This window comes from Salminus brasiliensis, chromosome 18, assembly GCF_030463535.1.
Source record: "Salminus brasiliensis chromosome 18, fSalBra1.hap2, whole genome shotgun sequence".
Taxonomy (NCBI): Eukaryota; Metazoa; Chordata; class Actinopteri; order Characiformes; family Bryconidae; genus Salminus; species Salminus brasiliensis.
Genome location: NC_132895.1, coordinates 4,262,899 through 4,284,109, shown reverse-complemented (window position 1 = coordinate 4,284,109; position 21,211 = coordinate 4,262,899). Strand labels below are relative to the sequence as shown.

Below are 21,211 nucleotides of genomic sequence, written 5' to 3'. Positions count from 1 at the left end.
TCTCCTATTACATACAGAACCACGCTGGAGTTCAGTGAGCTCTTCGGAACCTCCCGTTCTTTCACTGATGTGAGTGATTTATCACACCTGAGGAAAAGGAACTGAATTAAAAACCTAATTTAAAGATTATGAGGTGTGTCCCAATACTTTTGTCCATATAGTGTATATACTGTAAGTACTGTACATAGGTTTTAGGCACCTATTTACATTATTTAAGACCCCGTCTCTCAGCAGTGAGAGAGTTTTACTGTAGAAGCTCCAGATCTCATCAGAACAGATAAAGCAGCTGAACATGAATCGAGTAAACAGGAGAAGCAAGAGCTTCTCATTCTGAAGAAAGAAAGTAGTGAGATCTTGTCGGTGAGCTAGTCTGAAGAACAGAGCTCGGTTCCTCCAGGTTTCTCCTGGACACCCTCTTCCCAGTCCAGCCAGCACAGCGTGGAGGATGTGTTCAACTCCATCAGCAGCAGCAGCAGCAGCAGCTCACCTGATTTACCATCATTAAGCCCTGATTTACCACCAAACCAGGTGTTGATCTGAGGAGAACTCTAAATAACACTAGACTCCATGAGAGAGGAGAACTTTGGAGATGTTCTAATGATGAACACAGTGATGGAGAACCACCAGTGTTATTATTCTGTTTATTCTTATATCAGCTGATAAACACTTACTGCTCGGATTAGCAGCTTTTTCATTCTAATCCTCACAGGTGCCTAAATCCTTTGCACAGTACCATACATACACTGCATATACCTAACCACTGTTTTTGCTACGTTCTCAGAGGAGTTCTGTCCTAAAACACCTCATTTTCTTCCTTCCTCCTGCTTCCTCATCTCTGATGCTTATCCTTAGACGCCGTCATCTATCTCTCTGTGTTTCGAGACAGTGGTGGTGGTGGTGGTGTTGTACCTAGGTGATGCTAAAAGGTTTAAGATAAGGGCTGAAGTGGTTGACATTCTCACCATCTCGCTTTCCCCCCAGCCCGTTTGGAAGGTTTAAAGTAAACAGTGAAGAAGAAGAAGAAGATGCCCTCACCTTATCTTCAGCTATGTGGTTCTCCTGGGGAGTGTTGCTGAACTCCGGTATTGGAGAAGGTAAGACTATCAGAATTACTCAGAAAATACCCTTAGCTAGTTTAGTAGTATCTGAAGATCCCTCCAGAAGATCCCTCTAAGCTTAGACTCTGCTAAATACAGAAGTCAGTCTGGAGACCATAATACTCTACACACTCTACACTCTGCCCAAGTACTCTCAGAAGAGGAGGGCCTTCAGTCTGGGTTTGAAGACAGCGAGCGTTGGACTCTGCTGTTCGGACACCCAGGAGAAGTTCGTCCCACCACTTCGGTGCAGGACAGAAAAAAGTCTGGACGCTCGTCTTCCGTGGATCTTAAAGGATGGCGGGTCGAGCCGAGCCGTACTTGAAGCTGGAAGAGCTCTCGGTGCAGATCGGGCTTTTGACCATCGCCATCAAGTACGGAGGGGCTGGCTGGTCCAGTCTTGGCTTTGTAGGCAAGAGTCAGGGGTCTGAATCTGATGACCTGGGCAGCAGCAGCTACAGGAAGCTACAGTGAAGAGAGAACGCAGCAGCAGAGGAGGAGGAGGAGGAGGAGGAGCTGAACATGGCTGGACTTAGAAACGTTGAAGACGACCCCACCCGTGTCTGATGGCCTGATGGTGCGCAGAGGAAGAGCAGCCAGAAGGGAGTTGGAGTAAGGAAGTGGACATAGACATAGGGAACACTGAACAAAGGAGAGATTACGATGAAGTTAAGGGGCCTGTTGTCTAGGATGGGCACAGTTATGGATTTTGGCTGTATAGTCCAGCACACTGATGAAGGGGCAGTGCCTCTGGATTGGTTGTAATGAGGCTCCGATATCTTTAAATACTCTTAAATATCTTTAAAATACCTTATTTGTTAATATTTAAGAACATATTGGTAAAATTAGATGAGCAAAATAACATTAAACCACTCTCGAGCTAAAGGATGTGGGCATGGATATGTCTCGAAGATCTACCACTGGAAAGAGATGGACACACCAGCATGACATCAGGTATGGTGGCATGGAATGAAAAGCCAGTGGAAGTGGCTCACTTGTCTGTATTCATGATGTGATGTGACTTTTGAGGAATTCTGAAGTGAACAGAAGCATCTAATCAGATCAGATCCAACCAAATGGACAGTGCTTCACCTTGCGGCTGGACCATGACCCAGTACATAATACTAAAGCAACGATGGACAGAAAGGGGAATGTTTCTGACTGGCCTTGCTGGTCACCTGAACTAATCTTCTTTGAGGCGTCTGGCATTTTAACCTGGTACCACTGTCTGGAGTACAGAGCCAGAGCAACAGACAAGGTGTCCCTGTCCAGCTGCTTAGTATTATTAGTTAATGGGTAATGGTGTCACTGTCCAGTCCTTTAATATACTTTACTGATGGATGTGCATCAAAGCATCAAAGCGTACACATGGATTGATGGACACCTGGACGAATTAATGGACAAATGGATGAATGCACAACCAGCAGACATGCAGATGAGCTTGATACTTAGTACATAGTCATGCTGCCTGGCTTGAGTAGTAATCTAGTACTCAAATTAAGTCAAATGTATTTGTCGAGTGCTTTTTACAACCTGATGTTGTCACCAAGCAGTTATTCTCCTCTGGTCAAAACCACTTATAAATGCCTAACAAATGGAATACCATCAGCTATAACACCATATAAGTCCATTGTTAAGTATTGTTGAAGCTTTCTGTGGAGAATATCCCATATTGTCTATGACTTGTCCAGAGAAAACTTTACCCTTGGGTTATATAGTATAGTCCAGCACACTGATAAAGGGGCAGTGCCTGTAAATGTATGAGGCCGTAGTCTGGAATGGATTACAGATGTAATGTAAATTGCATGTTCTGTCTTGCTGTTGTTCAAAACACTAAAGAAATGTCAGGAAAGTGAGCTGTAATGAGGCTCATATAGCTTTAAATAACCCTTAAACATCTTTAAAATACCCTATTTGTTCATTTTCAAGAACACTTTGGTGAAATTAGCAAAATCGTCCCACTCAAACCCACTATTTAACAGAGTTAAATACCGTTAAATAGCTCTGGAGCTAAAGAATGTGGGCATGGATATGTCTCTAAGATATACCACTGGAAAGAGCCTGATATATATATACCATATTAACCTTGATTGATCAGAGAAAACATCACCCCTGGGTAAACTTACCCAAGATGATTGGCTAGGACTGCTCAGCTTATATCTAGTGAGGTGAATATTGTCGAAATCCTTTCCTCCAGTCATTTATTAGACGGATCTCTAAGAGGTCATTCTTTATACATGTATATTGTATGTCTACTGGAGCACATTTAACCTAATTACAAAGAAAACATGGGTTTAGCTTCCCTAGGGCTCTGAGGCCTGCAGTGTATATAGCTGGGATGTCAAAAAGACTTCCTTACGATCCACAGCTCTGGGTTTAGTGTTCTGAGTCGTTAAACACAGCTGATCCCTCTCATCAGCTAATTAACAAGGCCTTCATGAATTGAACTGAGAGTGTTAGAAGAAGGAAAGGACCGGGTTTGGCATTTCGGGTAGACGGTTCCTGTGGAAAACATCCACTTGATCTACAGTACATGTAGTTTTTACAAGCTTTTGGGGTTTTTTTGCCGTAAGATACAAATTTGTGTAATAACAATAACAATAAGGATATTGAACCAGTAGTAGGAGTAGTCAGAGCAACGTCCTTCCGGTCCACAGCTCTGAGTTTAGTGTTCTGAGTCATTGAACACATCCGATTCAACTCATTGGGTCATTTACGAGGCCTTCACAAAATGAACTCACGGTGAAAGAGGGCACATCTGATCTCTGCAGAGCTGTGGCCTGGGAGGAACCGAGTTTGGCATTTCTGGTAGACTTTGCCTTTCTGCACCAGTGCCAGCTAACCATCTGTCGACCCGGAGAGAGCTCGGCCAGTTGTGCTCTCTTGGACTCCGGCAGCTGATGGCAAAGAGCCTGGAGGCCATAGTGGAAGCGCAGGAACCCAGATAGGCATCTCTGACGGACAGTTTTTGTGAAACTCAGCTTGTGGTATTTTTAGTCTTAAAGTGCTTAAACTTTGTTATACTATTTTTTAACCTTTAAATCCTTACATTTGATTGGTTCTGTATTTTTCTGTCACTATCTAGGCGCCCCGCGCAGCTTCTCAGCGAGAATCTTGGGCATGGTGTGGGCTGGCTTTGCTATGATCATTGTAGCATCTTATACTGCCAACCTGGCTGCCTTCTTGGTGTTGGACCGGCCTGAGGAGCGCATCACCGGCATCAACGACCCAAGGGTATGTTCCTCACCCATCACATTGGACACATCAGAGTAGGTTCCGCTTCATGCAGAAACCTGATAGTTGTCCCCAGTGACTCTTTTTCAACTGCCCTGATTGCTTTATCTTTTGGCAGCTGAGGAACCCATCAGACAAGTTCATCTACGCCACAGTGAAGCAAAGTTCAGTGGACATCTACTTCCGGCGCCAAGTCGAGCTGAGCACCATGTATCGGCACATGGAGAAGCACAACTACGAGAGCGCCGCTGAGGCCATCCAGGCCGTTCGGGACAAGTAAGCGGCGGGCCTGGCCGCATAGTCAGTCAAGGAGTCATTGGCTTCTGGGTCTCAGGTGTTTTCAATCATCGTCTTCATTTACGGCCTCAGGATTTAGCACACAACCCAGGAGATGCCTACTGTTGTCTTTCTCACAGCATTTAAGGCTTCTAGGTCTCTTAGGGAATCCAATGGGGGACAAAGGTCCACTTGTCCGGCATTGGATTCCATTTGCCTATAAGAGGGGCTATGTCTGTAGCTATGGTAAAGTATGGTAAAATCACACACAAGTGGGTGGAGCAGAGGTGTGTGGGGGGGAGGGGTGCCATGAGTGTGTTGTTACTCACTGTACTGTTGCACCGTAACCCCCCACCCTTCCCCTCCCTGCTCCCCCACCCCACTCCCCAACAGCAAGCTGCATGCTTTCATCTGGGACTCTGCGGTGCTGGAGTTTGAAGCCTCGCAGAAGTGCGACCTGGTGACCACGGGAGAGCTGTTTTTCCGTTCGGGCTTTGGCATAGGCATGCGCAAGGACAGCCCCTGGAAACAGAATGTGTCCCTGGCTATTCTCAGGTCTGTCCCAGCCGAAGCAGCAATACTCTACGCTTATGTATCTTTCGTTTTATTTGGGTTCTCGTTTTCTTAGATCTCATCATCCGAGACATCGCTCTTACTCATCTCTCTCTGTATCTCCCTTCTCCCACCCCCTGCTCTGATGTCTTTTTGTGTGGATGTATGGTCTGTTTGTGTGTGTGTGTGTGTGTGTGTGTGTTTGTGTTAGCGATCTTGTGGGAATGAATGTACCATCTGCCCGATGCTCTATAATAACGTTGGACTTCTCTCCTCGCTCCCCCCCACACCCCACAGTTCCCATGAGAATGGCTTCATGGAGGACCTGGATAAAACCTGGGTGAGATACCAGGAGTGTGACTCAAGGAGCAATGCCCCAGCCACACTCACCTTTGAGAACATGGCAGGTATGGTCCACTCTCGGGTGCAGATAGTCTAAAAGAGATTGGACAAAAACTGCAGTGGTAAGGTACTGTAGCCTTTTTTTGTCCAATACCTTTTTGTCGTTCTCCTTTGTTTATATTACACTAATCTGTGTTAGTACTAAACACATAGCAGGTCAGGTTTGAGTGAACTCAGCTTAGTTCAGTCCAAACTCAAGTTCCCCAAACTCACATTTCTAACTTCAGATTCTCAGTATGATCAACCATCCACACTAAGCTGAGCCTCAAACACATCAGTAAATGAGCTACAGCTGAAACTGTGATTAAATACTGTGTGTAAGACGTTTAGCCTGTGGCTCCGCCCCCATTAATCTGTCCACTGTTTAGTCCCATCTGCAGGTTAGAACCTGCCTCCATCTCATAAAGTCCCCAGACTGGGAGAAAGGCTTTTGACAATGTAGCGCTGAGGCCTTGCTGGGATTTGAACTTACGATCTCCTCACACTTGATGAGCAGCAGTTAGACTGTAGGGCCGGTCTGGAGCTGTGAAGTTACACCACATACAAACACAGTTCTGAGTAAATATACCATCCCTTCTTTCTCAGACACAGAAATGCACACGGCTACACAGCTCAGGAGTGGAGCGACTGTCTAACTGCCTGCTTGTCAAGAGACTGAAGAGATCATAATTCAAAACCTGTCATCAACACCACTAACAGCCCTCCATGGTCAGGAGTCTGAGAGTAGGAAGGCCTTTCCTCATGTGATATGGGGTGTTCTGATCTGTAGATGGGAATTGTAACAGTAGACAGATTGAGGGGGCGGAGCCACAGACTAAACATCTTACGCTGAAAAACGACGTTTGTGAGGCTGGACCCAAATACATTTTTTAACAGAGTAGTTTTGAGTAGTGTATTGTGTCGCTCTCGGGACAAAACATTGTATTTGAAAACACCCATCAGCTTTTATAGCATTATAGCATACAGCAGCATTTCATGAAAGCAGCTTCGGAGTCCATCTGAGCTCAAAAAGCTTCCTCTAAGGGTCGGACCCGAGTGTCCGAGACAGAACCCCCTCCTGTTTTTAAGGTGCCTAATGCTTTTCTGCATGTCTGTCTGCCTCTCTTTCTCCACCAGGTGTCTTCATGCTAGTCGCTGGAGGCATTGCAGCGGGGATCTTCCTCATCTTCATCGAGATCGCATACAAGCGCCACAAAGACGCCCGCAGGAAGCAGATGCAGCTAGCCTTTGCGGCCGTTAACGTCTGGAGGAAGAACCTGCAGGTAAGGAAGCTCCTCCTGGTGGGAGTGAGAGTGATCCCCCCAAAAAAACAAGGGGCTACTTCTGGAGTTAGAGCCTGGGTGTAGAACAGGCTTGGAGGCGGCCAGATGATGTCCTTGACCTCTGGCAGTACTTCTGTTCATTTCTGGGCCTCTCTCAGGCCAAGAGATGAGACAATATCCCCGGGGTTGGTCTGGAACAGACTAGTCGAGTCCAACTGGACCCATGTCTCTTGTCTGTCCCAACAGGACAATAAGGAGAGTTCTGGTGGTCAAGTTGCGGGCGCAGCTGGGACTCCATCTTTAGTACGTAATGCAGGCTGCTCCATTTCGTTGCTATGTCATCCTTGCTCCGCAAACTGAGCTTTCTTTATTATTTTCTTTACGTTCTTGAGAACATCCCAATTAAGGCTGCAGAATCATGCCTAGGACTAGGTAGATTTGAGGCTAACAGCAATGGGCCTCATTCAAAAAACCTTCCTTTTAAGAAGTGTGAATAAGGCCCATTGACTCTACGTACGATTCTGATTACATTAGCTCATGGAGAACAGCAAAATGGAGTGCACGCACAACTTAAATGGAGTCCTTAGCAGTGCTAGTAACCGTCCGATTATCCCCAGTCTCTTTATGGGCAGTTCAAGACAGCATACCTGCTGGCAGAAGGTAGAAGCTTAGTCTTACTGGCGTCTCGAAACCCATGGGCGAAGATCTCAGAAGCTCTATTCATAGCCAGGCCATGCTTCAGGCTAATGGAGCACAAACAACTCGAGCTCCAGTGCTCAGGCTCTTGATTTGCCCTCATGCCCCGTGGCTTCTGCTTTTGAAGCACTGGGAGACCTCCCCAGCAGGGCTGTGAGTTTTTGGGAGAGGAGGGGTGAGGGAAGGCACAAGATACAGAGGCACTGTGAGACTGTGATGTCTGGGCGGAGGTGGGCCAGCTGCGCTTTGTGCACACTGACAAAAGGTCAGTGCCGCTGCTGCCCAACAGGCAGCAGTGCCTCACAAAGGTAAGATCACAGTCTCTCGTCTGTGTCGGCAAATCAATGTCCTGAAATCGCTATACACCGACCACCGGCCACTTCATTAACACCACCTCCTTGCTTCTACACTCACTGTCCATTGTATCAGCTTCACTGACCGTATAGGAGCACTTTGTAGTTCGGGGATTCCAGACTGTATACTCTCTGCATATTCATTAGAACCCTGTTCTTCAGTGGTCAGGAAAGCACAGGACTGACCACCACAGAGCAGGTAGTATTTGGGTGGTGGGTCAGTCATTCTCAGCACTGACATGGTGGTGGTAGTGTTGTGTAAGCAGTGTGTGTTATGGTCTGGTACGAGTGGTAGATCAGACACAGAAGGGCTGCTGGACTGGGAATAGTCCACAACCTGTGGGCAGCGTCCTGTGATGGTCTAGCGGATGACCAACACAGACTATGCAGCAGCAGATCACAGAGCTTCTGTGTCTGACTTTACCTTCATCTACAAGCTGGACCAACTAGGTAGGAGGAGTGTCTAGTAGAGAGTGGACAGTCAGTGGACAGACACAGTGTTTAAGCACTCCAGCAGCACTGCTGTCTCTGATCCGCTCCAGTTAGTGTCACTGCAGTGCTGAGAATGACTGACCCACCACTCATACAACATCTTCTCTATGGTGGTCAGCCCTTTGGGGTCCCGAGCATTGAAGAATAGGGTGGCTAGCAAACTACTAGATGAACGACTACAGTCTGGAATTATTGCACTACACAGTGCTCCTGCATGGCCAGTGGAGCCGATACAGCTGGGAGGTGCTTCTAATGAAGTGGGCTGGGCTGGGCCGTGTATGTGTAGCTGTCTTTATGTGTGTGTGTGTGTATGTATATGTACTGTACGTTGGTACACACAGAAGACACAGAAGGTTGCATGTTGACTCCTGCTAAGCTACAGTGGAGGAGAAACTAGCTCACAGTGTAATGGCCCTCTAATTGCAGGCCATGTTGTAACTGAATAAGGCTGCTAGCACAGGCTGCTCATACTCATACCTCCTCCTCCGATCTTAGCAGGACTTTACACATGTTTTTGAGAGCTTGTGTGTCGGCCCACCCTGTGTATGTTTCCTGCGTGAGCGTGGAGTGAGTGAATGTGTGTGTATATATGTGTTTGTGTAGTGCGTGTACACGTAAATGTCTCACAGGTGTGCTGCACTTTGGAATAACCCTCCTGGATGTTCTTCACCCCGCACAAGGTCACCCTGCCCTGGCTTTGACAGCTAGAGCACAGCTCAAAGCTCCTTTTTTTTCCAAAAACACACAGACGCATGTGCAGACAGCATCGCATACCGCTGCCGAGTCTCTGGATGGCTGTTTCTTGGAGCAGAAGTTATTCTGAAGTGCACTGCCTGAAGGAAAACCAAGACAACAAAAGAGACTAAACATAGTAGCGCTAGAAAACGACGCTCCCCGTGGTACTACGCATGCTAATGTACAGCTCCAGCTCCATGCCGCTCATTCCTAGGCACAGGAAGCCCTAGAAGATTTCAAGCTAGGAAGCCATTGAGCTAGGAAGGCCACCTCAAACCTATATCCTGGTTTTCGTTGATCATTGATGTAGCCATTGTAGCTTTTAATTTTTCCATCATTTTTTTTCTTTTTTCAATCAGTCTTACATGAATGAATGCAATTACAGTGATGTGCATCACTGGCCTCCTGCTCATTCAATGTGGACTCATCCCAGTGCCATTCAACCACTTAATGCTACTTCTGAGTGCCCAAAGCAATAGATTAAAGCTAGTCTTGCACTTAAATTGACTTGGAAACCGACCTGCTTGGTATGGTGGACAGTGTTGCACAGGGTATGACCTATTCTTCCTGTTCTATTGCAATCCAGCAACGTCTAGAACTACTGTGCACGAAATGGGCTAACCGTGTTGTTCATCCACTGACTTGTACTTTTGACTCGCTGTGTCGCCTCTCTTTTATCACTTAAGGGCATAATGGCTTGAGGTGGGCGTGACGTGGGCTGAGTAATATGCATATAAAATGAGTCTGTGATCCCAGGTCACGCTGCTTGCCATCAGCAGCCAGAGCCAGAGAGAGCACAACTGGCCTTGCTCTCTCAGGGGTGGGTTGATGGCTCTTCCTCCTCCCCACATCACTCTCAGGCACACAGGCGTTAGCTGTTAGCTGTTGTATCGGAGCTGGGGAGCTGCGCTTTCCTTGTGCCAGTCTTGTGCAACCCTCCTGTGGCTCCGCCCCCTTTAATCTGTCTACTGTTTAGTCCCACCTGCAGGTTAGAAACCGCCTCCACCACCCGCTTTTGACAATGTAGCGCTGAGGCCTTGCTGGGATTTGAACTTACGATCTCCTCACACTTGATGAGCAGCAGTTAGACTGTAGGGCCGGTCTGGAGCGGTAAAGTTACACCACATACAAACACAGTTCTGAGTAAATATACCTTCCCTTCTTTCTCAGACATAGAAATGCACACGGCGACACAGCTCAGGAGTGGAGCGACTGTCTAACTGCCTGCTTGTCAAGAGACTAAAGAGATGTGCATATGGGGATTAGGTAATTGGCCTGCTGAATTTGGTTGGGGTAAAATTAGAGGGGTGTAACGGTACATTATAATACGTGCTCTGTATGAGAGTACGTGTTTACTAGGTGGAACAGACGGTAACTGGCACTACTGTCCAAAATACACTATATGTTCAAAAGTTTGTGGACACACTTTCTAATGAATGCATTCAGCTACTTGTAGAGACGTGCTGCCAATAGATTCAGACTCTCTGGAGCCAAAAAGCATGAACCTATTGGCACCATGCTGCCTAATGCCAGGCATAGGCTAGTAGAGGGGTATAAAGCCCCCCAGCATTGAGCTGTGGAGCAGTGGAAGAACTGTGGAACTCTCTGGAATGATGGATGGTGGAGCTCCATCCAATACTTTTGGGATGAGGTGGGGTGGTGATCGTCCAACATCCTGACCTCACTTACTTCAGCCCCTGTTCAGCTCTTGCTCCTCCAAAATTTAGTAGAAAGCCTTCTTCTATGGACAGTAGAGAGAGTTACTCCAACAGAAGCAGGATCAATCCCTTGATTTCAGAAGAAACAATAAATGGCAGGTGTCCCCTTACTTTTGTCCTTATAGTGTAAATGAAAATAAATCTAGCCTAATGTGTTGGAGGGGTTTTTGGTCGATGTGTTTGCAGTTGTAACGAACTCGTACTGAATTATGAGGTGGTTTCAGAACCTCATAGTGAAAATGTGGCTTTTCTGGATACCGTTACATCCCTAATCTATGAAATTGGTTCCGAACAATCCCTCACTGAATGAAATCCACAGCATTCACAGGTCCACAAGCTCAATTTAGTCCAAGACTAGATACAATCTGTTCCCAACGTGTTTGGAACTGGTGAAATCCGGGGTCAGATGAGATTCAGGGCCATGGAGAAACTCAGCATTAACAGCAGCTTCTGAAAGTCCAGTGTTGTTATGGGTCAACTATTACGCTTCTATGCACAGTTTATGTTTCTGCATGTACTCTTTCTGAAATTCACACCACCCTATTTCTTAAAGCACTTTCAAAGCCTCTCACTTAAGCGTCCCTGGGTGTGGGGTGAATTTCCGTTATACCTGAAACAAAGTATAACGCTGGTCTATAAAGTGGTCTATATACTTAACCATGTACTCAGTCTTCTGTTATATCTCCTGCTCTCTCTCTCTCTCTCTCTTTGCATTGTATTGGTTGCTGAATATTTCCCCCTTAAAAGTGTGGTTTTGTTTGTGACCTTAGGAAATTGCTTGGCTTCTTCAGTGTCATTCTTTTCTCAGCAAGCTCATTTCCGCTCCCTCTGCTTTTGCTTATGGATCTTAAAGTCTTAACGATCTTTAAAGCAAGTGGATAAATATTCATTTATTTTTCTTTTCTCCTCCCCTATGCAGCCCTCTTCCTCTGTAGAGACTCAGGATGTAAGAATACCTTAACATGAGCTTTTCTCACACCAACACACTCAGTCTTGTGCTGTACCCTCGTGGCATAATGTAGAGGCCAGAGAGTAGCCTTGGGGCTCTTTGATGGACAGAAGGAGGGAGGGAGGGAGGGGGACGGCTGCAAAAGAGCCGAGAATCTTATATTGTGCTTATTATTTATGCATTTTTGAACTACTTATGGCGGGTGGAATACATTACAAGCTGGGTCAGTGCATTATCCACTTGACTGGGGTACAAATACAGAGAAATCTATGATGGTATGGTAGAACGTCATGGGCAATGGAGGTTGGAACATATTACATGGGGTGTAGTTGATGGGTGGGTGGGTGAATAGTCCCAAAACCCCAATAGAGTAGCTCACCTATCAAATATCTACCACGTGCACGGTGATCCCTGCTGAAAAATCCAGCTCAAGACCAGCTTTTGTTGGAAACTGGTTTCTGAGATGGTCCACGCTGGTCCATGATGGTCATGGTGACTGATTAGATGGTCATCCAGGCAAAAGCATACCCTAATCTGGTTAGGATGGTTGACCAGCTTAGTCCTTGACTAGCACAAGGTGTGTTTCATGGTTTATTTTGATGGTTTAGCTGGCTAGAACAATTTGGTAAAGCTGGTTGGCCAGCTTTTCCTGCTGGTTGACCCCCCTTGGTCATGTTGGTCATACTTGCCAACCACTTTGGCCGTTCTTGTCAATGAGAATGGCCATGCTGGTCAGCCAGCTTGTATCAGCCATCATGACCAAGCGGCTCAACCAACCATGGTCATGATGGTCATGCTGGTCAATCAGCTTGGACTACCCCCTTTTTGGCCCACTTGGTCACCACCTTGGTGATGCTGGTTAACCTGCTGATCATACAGCTTGGACTAGCTGGTCAACCCACTCTGCCCTGCTGGTCGACAACCTTGGCCGTTCTTGTCAATGAGAATGGCCATGCTGGTCATGCTGGGCATAATGGTCATTCAGCTTGGACTACCCCCTATTTGGCCCACTTAGTCAGCGCATGGTGATGCTGGTTAACCAGCTTAATCATGTTGGTCATACTTGTCAACCAGCTTGGACTAGCTGGTCAATCCACTCTGCCCTGCTGGTCGACAACCTTGGCCGTTCTTGTCAATGAGAATGGCCATGCTGGTCAGCCAGCTTGTATCAGCCAACATGACCAAGCAGCATAACCAACTAGTAAAAGCTGGCCAGCATGACTAAGCTGACCATACTGGTCAATCAGCTTGGACTACCCCCTTTTTGGCCCACTTGGTCACCACCTTGGTGATGCTAGGTAACCAGCTTAATCATGTTGGTCATACTTGTCAATCAGCTTGGACCTGCTGATCATACAGCTTGGACTAGCTTGTCAACCCACTCTGTCCTGCTGGTCAACCACCTTGGTCGTACTGGTCAAGCACATTGGTCCTGCTGGTTAACCAGCTTAATCATGTTGGTCATACTTGTCAATCAGCCTGGACTACCTCCTTTTTGGCCCACTTGGTCACCACCTTGGTGATGCTGGTTAACCAGCTTAATCATGTTGGTTGTCCTGGTCAATCAGCTTGGTCCTGCTGATCATACAGCTTGGACTAGCTGGTCAACCCACTCTTCCCTGCTGGTCGACAACCTTGGCCGTTCTTGTCAATTAGCTAGGTCAGCCAGCTTGTATCAGCCAACATGACCAAGCAGCTCATCCAACTAGTAAAAGCTGACCAGCATTACCAAGCTTGGACTAGCTTGTCAATCTACTCTGTCCTGCTGTTTGACCACCTTGGTCGTACTGGTCAAGCCCATTGGTCCTTCTGGTCGGCCACCTTGGTCAAACTGGTTAAGCACCTTGGTTGTGGATGACTTTTTTATTCAGGACGTTTTACGCTGGTAGACCACATAAACCACCAACCGGAAATATACCCTGTGCTGGTCAAGCACTAAGCTGGTCAACCAGTTTGAGCTGGGCAGCCTGTTGTTTTCAGCAGGGATGTCACTGTCCTAAGAATGAGAATATCTTTATAGCTTTCCATTTAGCTTCCCACCCTGACTGAGGCCCTCGAACGACCACATTTCTCAGTCTTCTCCTCATATCTATAAACTACACAGTGCGTAGTTTGGGTTAAGCTGTAGATCTCTAGAAGTCTATAGGCAATAGGGGGTGGTTTGGGTGGAGGAGGGTTGGTTATGGCATGGTGTCTTTCAGCCATAGAGCACAAATAATTATTCTACGTATATTTATTTTAGGATAGGAAAAGTGGTAGAGCAGAGTCCGACCCCAAAAAGAAACCCTCTTTTAGGTCCATCAGTACCACCCTGGCCTCCAGCATCAAGAGACGTAGGTCCTCCAAAGACACGGTAAGGAAGATTAAGGAATGGCATCTCCTACTCTTAGTCTATCACTCTCTCTAACACCCTCTCTCTCTCTCTCTCTCTCTGTCTCCTTTTCTCTTTGTCCTATTCTCTCCTTCCTTCTATTTTCCTCTGTCTTAAATGCCATCTCATGTCCTATCTGAGAGAGCTCCATCCCACTCAGGTTATCCCTTCCATTCCTACCCGCGGCGTCTCGGCCGCGGCCACGTGTCTGTCAGTCAGCCATTCGGTCGCCATCCTGACCCCATCTGTCAGTTAGAACTCCTAGCCCCTATAAGGACAGCAGGAAGGATGATTTAGGACCCCACAGACCACACAGGACACAGCAAAGGGTGGGGTGAAGGAGAGGTGGGGAGTGGTGGGATCATGGTGCAGTCACGACCATGGAGGGTCATCACCAATAAAAGCTGCAATCCAAGAGGAGGGGGGCAACGCAAGGCGCCTGATTCTTTTGGGCTGCTTCTCTCCCGTGTTGCTAGTTCTGGATGTAGTGTGTCAGTGCATTGTCTGTTTATTAGTGGGTTGTGGTGCTTGTGGTTGTGGTTGTGGTTGTGGTTGTGGTTGTGGTGGTGGTGGTTGTGTTTGTGTGTGCCTGATCTGGTTGAAGTGAACATCAGCTTCCTCGACCCTGCATTATTTGTTCCCCTTAAGGCATGCTTAAGTGTTGTTGTGGCATTTGAGTCTAAGTAGATGCTGCCATGCCAACTAACGGTTTTACCTAATATTATGTCATATTCTGTTAACCGCACACCTTCTCTTTCAGACCTCGGGACATCTGTCTTCATCATGCAGGGTCCTTTTATATTTTTGTTCTTCTAGACACCTTCTGATAATAGCTTATGACTGGGAAACCGAGTAGGGTTCAAAGCTTCCGTTTTGACTGTAGAACTCGGCCTTGGCCTCGGCCTCAACCTTGCTCTTAAAATTAAGGTGCTACAAGAGGTTCTTTGAGTAGTGCCTAGAAGAACCACTTTTGGGTCCGTAAAGAACCATTTTTGTGAAGGTGTATCAGTCTTTGAACCTTTAAAAGGTTCTTCACAAACATACAAACCTGGTTCTTCTCTGAACCAAAGGGGTTCTTCTGTAGCATCACTTTGTAGCACCTCTGTTTTGGAGAGTGTGGTCCGAAGCCCGCGGTTTAACTGCCGAACTCGGCCTTGGACTCGGCCACACTCTTAAAAATGAAGGTACTACCAAGGGTTTTTTGAGCAATGCCATGAAACCACTTTTGTACCAGGAAAGAACCATTTTGTGAAGGTGTATGAGTGTGAAGAACCTTTACATCAATTGAAGAGTCATTGAACCTTTACAAGGTTCTTCACAAGTATACAAACCTGCTTCTTCTTGGAACCAAAGTGGTTCTTCTGTGGCATCACTTTGTAGCACCTCTATTTCTACACTCTTATAAATGAAGGTGCTGTCAAGGGTTCTTTGAGCGATACCATGGAAGAACCACTTTTGGGTCCGTAAGGACCATTTTTCCATTATTTTGAAGGTGTATGAGTGTCATTGAACCTTTAAAAGGTTCTTCACAAACATACAAACCTGGTTCTTCTCTGAACCAAAGTGGTTCTTCAGTTACATTACCCAAACCCAACCCTTTGTAGAACCTTTATTTCTGAGAGTGTGGTCCAAAGCCCACAGACCTGGCCTTGGACTCTTTAAAATGAAGGTGCTACAAAGGGTTCTTTGAGCTATACCATGGAACAATTACTTTTGGACCTGGAAAGAAGCATTTTTGTGAAGGTGTATGAGTGTGAAGAACCTTTACATCAATTCAAGAGTCACTGAACCTTTACAAGGTTCTTCGCAAGTATACAAACCTGCTTCTTCTAGGAACCAAAGTGGTTCTTCTGTGGCATCACTTAAACCCAACCAACCTTTATTCCTCCAAAGCCCTTGCTTTGGCTGCAGACTTGGTCTTGGACTCGGCCACACTCTTTAAAAAAAGGTGCTCCAGAGGGTTCCTTAAACGATGCAATAGAAGAACCACTTTTGGGAAACCTTTAAAAGGTTCTTCACAAGCATACAAACCTGGTTCTTCTAGGAACCAAAGTGGTTCTTCAATAACATTCCTCAAACCCAAGCCTTTGTAGCACCTTTATTTCTGAGAGTGTGGTCCAAAGCTTGTGGTTTAACTGCAGACCTGGCCTTGGACTCTTAAAAATGAAAGTTCTACAAAAGGTTCTTTGAGCGATACCATGGAAGAACCACTTTTGGGCCTGGAAAGAACCATTTTTGTGAAGGTGTATGAGTGTGAAGAACCTTTACATCAATTCACAAGCATACAAACCTGGTTCTTCTAGGAACCAAAGTGGTTCCTCAATGACATTACTCAAATCCCACCCTTTGTAGCACCTTTATTTTTGACAGTGTGGTCCAAAGCTCCTGTTCTGATTCCCACTCAGGCCTCCCTGAGCTCTGAAACCAAGCTTCATGCTCTGTCGTCCTAATCCTTATTCATTACCATTCCTTTTTCTGTTTCTTCCTATTTGGAGAGATCTGCTCACCTGCATAGCTTCTGTTAATCTACTAACAGCACAGCTTGGAGTTTCCATGGTTACTTTCTCCTCCGATTGCGAGCAGTTGTGTCCGTGTTTCCTGTTCGTCACAAAAAAGGGCTTCCAGACAAAGCTTTTCATAGACAATGGTCTCCAGCTTCTGAGTGAGACCAATGCAGGCTGGCTAGCTCCCATTCTGCTCAGCAATACCTGGGGGCGTTTCTCTTTTTCCAGGGAGAACCAGCACCTACGAAGAAATCCAAATACATCCCGGATTTATTTCCAAAACAGCTCTGTGTAGTGTGGGTCCACTTTCTCTTCGTCTTTGTTTGATGACCACACTTTGTTTTGAAGATCTGACCCAACCTGAAGCAGTATGTCCATCAGGATTAACATAGGCCTGTCTTACAGTCTGGAAAATGAAGGCGCTGCAGAGGTTTCTTTGAGTGATGCCATGAAAGAACCCTTTTTGTGGAAGAGCTGTGAGTGTGAAGAACCTAGAACCTTCACATCCACATCCAAGGTTCTTCACACATACAGCTCTTCTATAAAAACAGCTCCTTATGGAAGCAAAACTGGATCTTCTATGGAATCGCTCAAAGAACCCTTTGTAGGATCTTGATTTTTAACATCGGAGGCTTTTGTCTACTGTTGTTATGTTCGTATAGCTGTAATATACATTTATATACTGTTATATATATTATATTTATATATACATATAAGTATATGCTAATTATTAGTTTCTCTAATCACTCCTTTTTGGTTTTTAATAACATCTGTATGAGTGTGTACGCCTGTGTGAATGTGTGTATGAATCTCGGGAGAGATGGAATGGGAGGATGGTGGGACATGAGGACACTGGGGGGGAGGGGTAAAGGTGACCAAACTGGTGAAAGGACGCGTCCAGACAGGAGGACGAAACCATCCACAGCTGTTTGATCATCAATTTATTTTAATATCAGTGTTTCCTTTTTATATAAATGGATATATATGGATTTATGAGTGTCGATGTCCCCTACATACATGCCACACAGCTCCTCTCTTCCTCTGAAAGCATGCCACTTACCTGTCCCACTACAGTATATACACACACTGTGTTGTAGTAGTATTTTCGTAGTAGTAGTAGTAGTAGTGGAGTAGTGAAGTAGACAGTAGAAGTAACCGTGACTGTGATGGTGGTGGTAGAAGTAGTAGTACTCTGTCTCTGTCTCTCTTGTTGATCACTGTCTCTCAGCAGAGGGCGCTGTGGGCTTGATTCGGTGGGCCAACAGCAAGCCTCCTCAGAGAACATAACGGGCACATGTATTCATAGGGGCGCCCTCAGAGGCGTTCCCATGATGCAAAGCCGGCACAGACACCTCTCGACGGCACTGTCGACAATATTGCTGGATCAAATCCAGTCGGCAATATTGTGACTATTATATATAAGCACTTCAAATTTTCCTGCTGCTTTCTTTACGTATTTGGCTGCAGAGCAAGCTAAGCTGTGTTACAGCTCGGTTATGCCTTCCCGCTCCACGCCTATTGCTTTTAGTGAGCAGGAATAAATTTCAATGGGACTTTTATTTTGAATTTTTGTGAAGTTCAGCAGTCAGATGGATACATGTGTCCATGGATGCTTCCTAGTAGATTTCTCCAGAATCTGACCACCTCACAGCCTTTATGGCTTTTATCTGCGTTTAATCTGGACTGGTTCTGCATGTAGCATTGCAGAGCTGATTGCAGGGCGCCATCGATTTCGACCGACACTGGAGAAAATTCTGATAAGCCTCTTCAGCTTCACAAAAAAGCAAATGCAGGCCTCAGCTGTGCTCCATTTTGCAATGGCAGGGAGTAGAGTGTCATTAGTCATTAGTGGCATTTATTGCAAGTCCTTTTGAAGGTGCCTTAGAATGCATTTTATTAATATTATTTTTTATTATTTTTATTTTATTTTTAAAATTATTATTATTTTTTATTATTATTATTTTATGTATAAATTTTTTATTTTATTTTATTTTTTTTACCACCCTGTTATTTTGCTTCAGAATAAAAGACCTTGTTGTCAGTTTTATGGAGGACGTATAAAACAATTAAATGATAAACTGTGCTTTTATTGACTGGTTTACAACTTAGCATAGCACTTAGCATAGCACAGCCTAGCCTAGCACAGTACTTAGCACTGTGAACTTACAGGAGAGTGCTGCTGTCCTTGCTTGGACCACACAGCGTCCAGTTGACACATAACATTGACACTGGACATTAAAAGCATTAGCTTTTCTTAACTCCAAAGGCTCCAGCATGCTGGATAACCACATCGGCCTTTGCTTTAGCTTTTAGCCTCTCCATAGGCTTAAGTGCACCAAAAATTTGCTTCGACCAGCTTGCGTTAGCATTAAGCTGCTCCGTAGGCTCCTGCATGCTGGATAACTGCACCAGTCTTTGCTTTGGTTGCCTAGAATTATCCCCGCGTCCACATTCTCCTGAAGTAGCCTCGCCATTTAGCCTTTGAGAAGCTTTTGCTAGTGGGCTGAGTGTATGTAAATTTTGGTGGGGTAAATACCCTATATGTCTAAAAGTTTGTGGACACCCCTTCTAATTAATGCATTTGGTTTTCTGATGCTGCACCTATTGCCGACACAGATGTGCAAATGCACACCCAGCTTGTCTAGTCCCTGTAGAGAAGAACTGCCAAGGAGCAGATAAACATGGACCTAGTGGCACCATGCTGCCTAATGCCAGGCGTGGGCTAGTAGAGGGGTACAAAGCCCCCCAGCGTTGAGCTGTGGAGCAGTGGAAGAGCTGTATTCTCTGAAGATGAGGTGGGGTGGTGATCATCTAACATCCTGACCTCACTAACGCTCTTGTTGCTGAATACAATTAAATCCTCACAGCAATGCTCCTCTAATTTTTATTCTTTGAATCAATGTATTGAGCAGGTGTCCCAATACTTTTGTTCATATAGGCTATACTGAGTCAAGACTGTGATGTAACAGTTTTGGGGTTTTGAAATTGGCCTGTTTTGGTAAAGTTCTCCATTCTAGGGCACCTTTAAAATGCCATGTTTTCTTCCTGACCATTGTAACATGGTTGACTACCTTTAAGGACGCCAAAGGAATGGCTTACAGTGTCCAAAACAGGCGGAAACATGCATTTGCTGTGGCATATAGCAACGACTGGACATCTGCATGGGAACTGGGCTGTTCTGATAACCCAACACTGCAGATATCCACCCAAAGGGGCACTTTCTTGGCGCACTCGCTCTAGAAAAGGCGGGGAAATGGGGTCTCCAGTCTTTGTCACATAGATAAGATATGCACAACCAACACAACCCGTGCTTATCTTATTATCTATGTTGGACAGAGATGTAATAACACTACACTGTTACTTATACAAACGTATACGTTCCTAGAGGAACCTTTGAAGGTTTCTCAATTTAAGGAACCTTGAAGGAACCTTTTTCTTGAAGGTTCCTCAAAGCACCATAACTTTCAAACTGAGAAACCTTTCAAATATTTCTCAAGGAACTTATACCTTAACAGTATCTACTGTAATTTGCATGCCCAGCCTGGTCATGGGGTGGACCCATGAGTGACCACTATCAGAACATTACACTGGAGGCCCAAATTCCTCTTCTTTGTAGGTCTAGACACCTCCTCAGGCAGTTACTGGGTCAGAACCTCCCAAAAGAAAATCTCTAGAACCTAAAATCCTCATATGAGAGCATTGTGTAAAGCATTTGGGTAGCGAAAGGTAGCAAATTGGATCGTAGAAGGGCCTCCTGCCTTCGCCAGACTGCCTTTGGAGGTCCTGTGAAGGCACGTCCACTCTGAGATAGGGGGGGACCACTGTGAGCGTCACACTAATGGCCTGTTACCTGTGTGTTCTCTGTACCCTGCATCTCTCTCCCTCTCTCTATCTCTGCAGCAGTACCCACCCACAGATATCACCGGCCAGCTCAACCTGTCCGACCCGTCGGTCAGCACTGTGGTGTGAGAGAGAGGGAGCCAGAGAGAGAGAGAGAGAGAGAGAGAGAAAGAGCGTGCGACAAAAGGAATGAAGAGAGAGAGAGAGAAAAGGAGCGAGCGCACGCAAGAAAGGCCATCCATGCTCATCATTTTCTTACAGACTGATTTGGGATGGGGGGGTGGGGGGGATTGGAAGAAGAGGTGGGGATGGGGGGGAGAGGGGGTCTTTCCCCCTGTTTTTAACATTCAGTGCCACTCCGGAGCTTCGGCACTTTAACGAAGACGAAGAGGCATGAGAGGACCTCCTGATTTTCGGTGACTTCGGGACTTGACAGAACACTAGTACACTTTGCTGGAGTTCGTAGGAGGCACTGGAAAGGAAGGACTGTACACACACACACACACACACACACACACACATGCTCAACATAGGACACACTCCTTCAGAGTTGATTTAATCTAGCAGTTTCTTTCTGTTTAGGTCAGTATAGTGAATATTATGTTATATTAAGTGATGTATGTATGTATGTATATCTTATCCCTCCGACAAAAAGAGGCCAAGCAGCCGGAGTCGGAGCTTCTCCAAGGTTTCCGTTTGCATTAACTACTAGTTCTAGGTGTCGGGATAC

At 45.8% G+C, this 21,211-nt stretch overlaps 1 protein-coding gene across 8 annotated transcripts in view; it reads left to right on the top strand.

Moving 5' to 3' along the window:
- grin1a (glutamate receptor, ionotropic, N-methyl D-aspartate 1a) overlaps positions 1 to 20,753 on the top strand; it is a 54,020-nt gene extending 33,267 nt beyond the window's left edge. For 3 of the 8 annotated variants that reach the window (XM_072662249.1, XM_072662247.1, XM_072662251.1), the window contains 7 exons: positions 982 to 1,094; positions 4,183 to 4,331; positions 4,450 to 4,607; positions 5,001 to 5,162; positions 5,457 to 5,566; positions 6,678 to 6,823; positions 20,542 to 20,753. In XM_072662249.1, the coding sequence (XP_072518350.1) occupies positions 982 to 1,094; positions 4,183 to 4,331; positions 4,450 to 4,607; positions 5,001 to 5,162; positions 5,457 to 5,566; positions 6,678 to 6,823; positions 20,542 to 20,610 (907 nt within the window). In that variant the 3' untranslated portion in view covers positions 20,611 to 20,753. Of the gene's footprint in view, positions 1 to 981; positions 1,095 to 4,182; positions 4,332 to 4,449; positions 4,608 to 5,000; positions 5,163 to 5,456; positions 5,567 to 6,677; positions 6,824 to 7,069; positions 7,127 to 11,736; positions 11,764 to 14,008; positions 14,120 to 20,541 lie in introns of all 8 variants that reach the window. The other 5 variants (XM_072662244.1, XM_072662246.1, XM_072662250.1 and 2 more) reach the window with 4 other exon arrangements.
- The last annotated feature ends 458 nt before the right edge of the window (positions 20,754 to 21,211 follow it).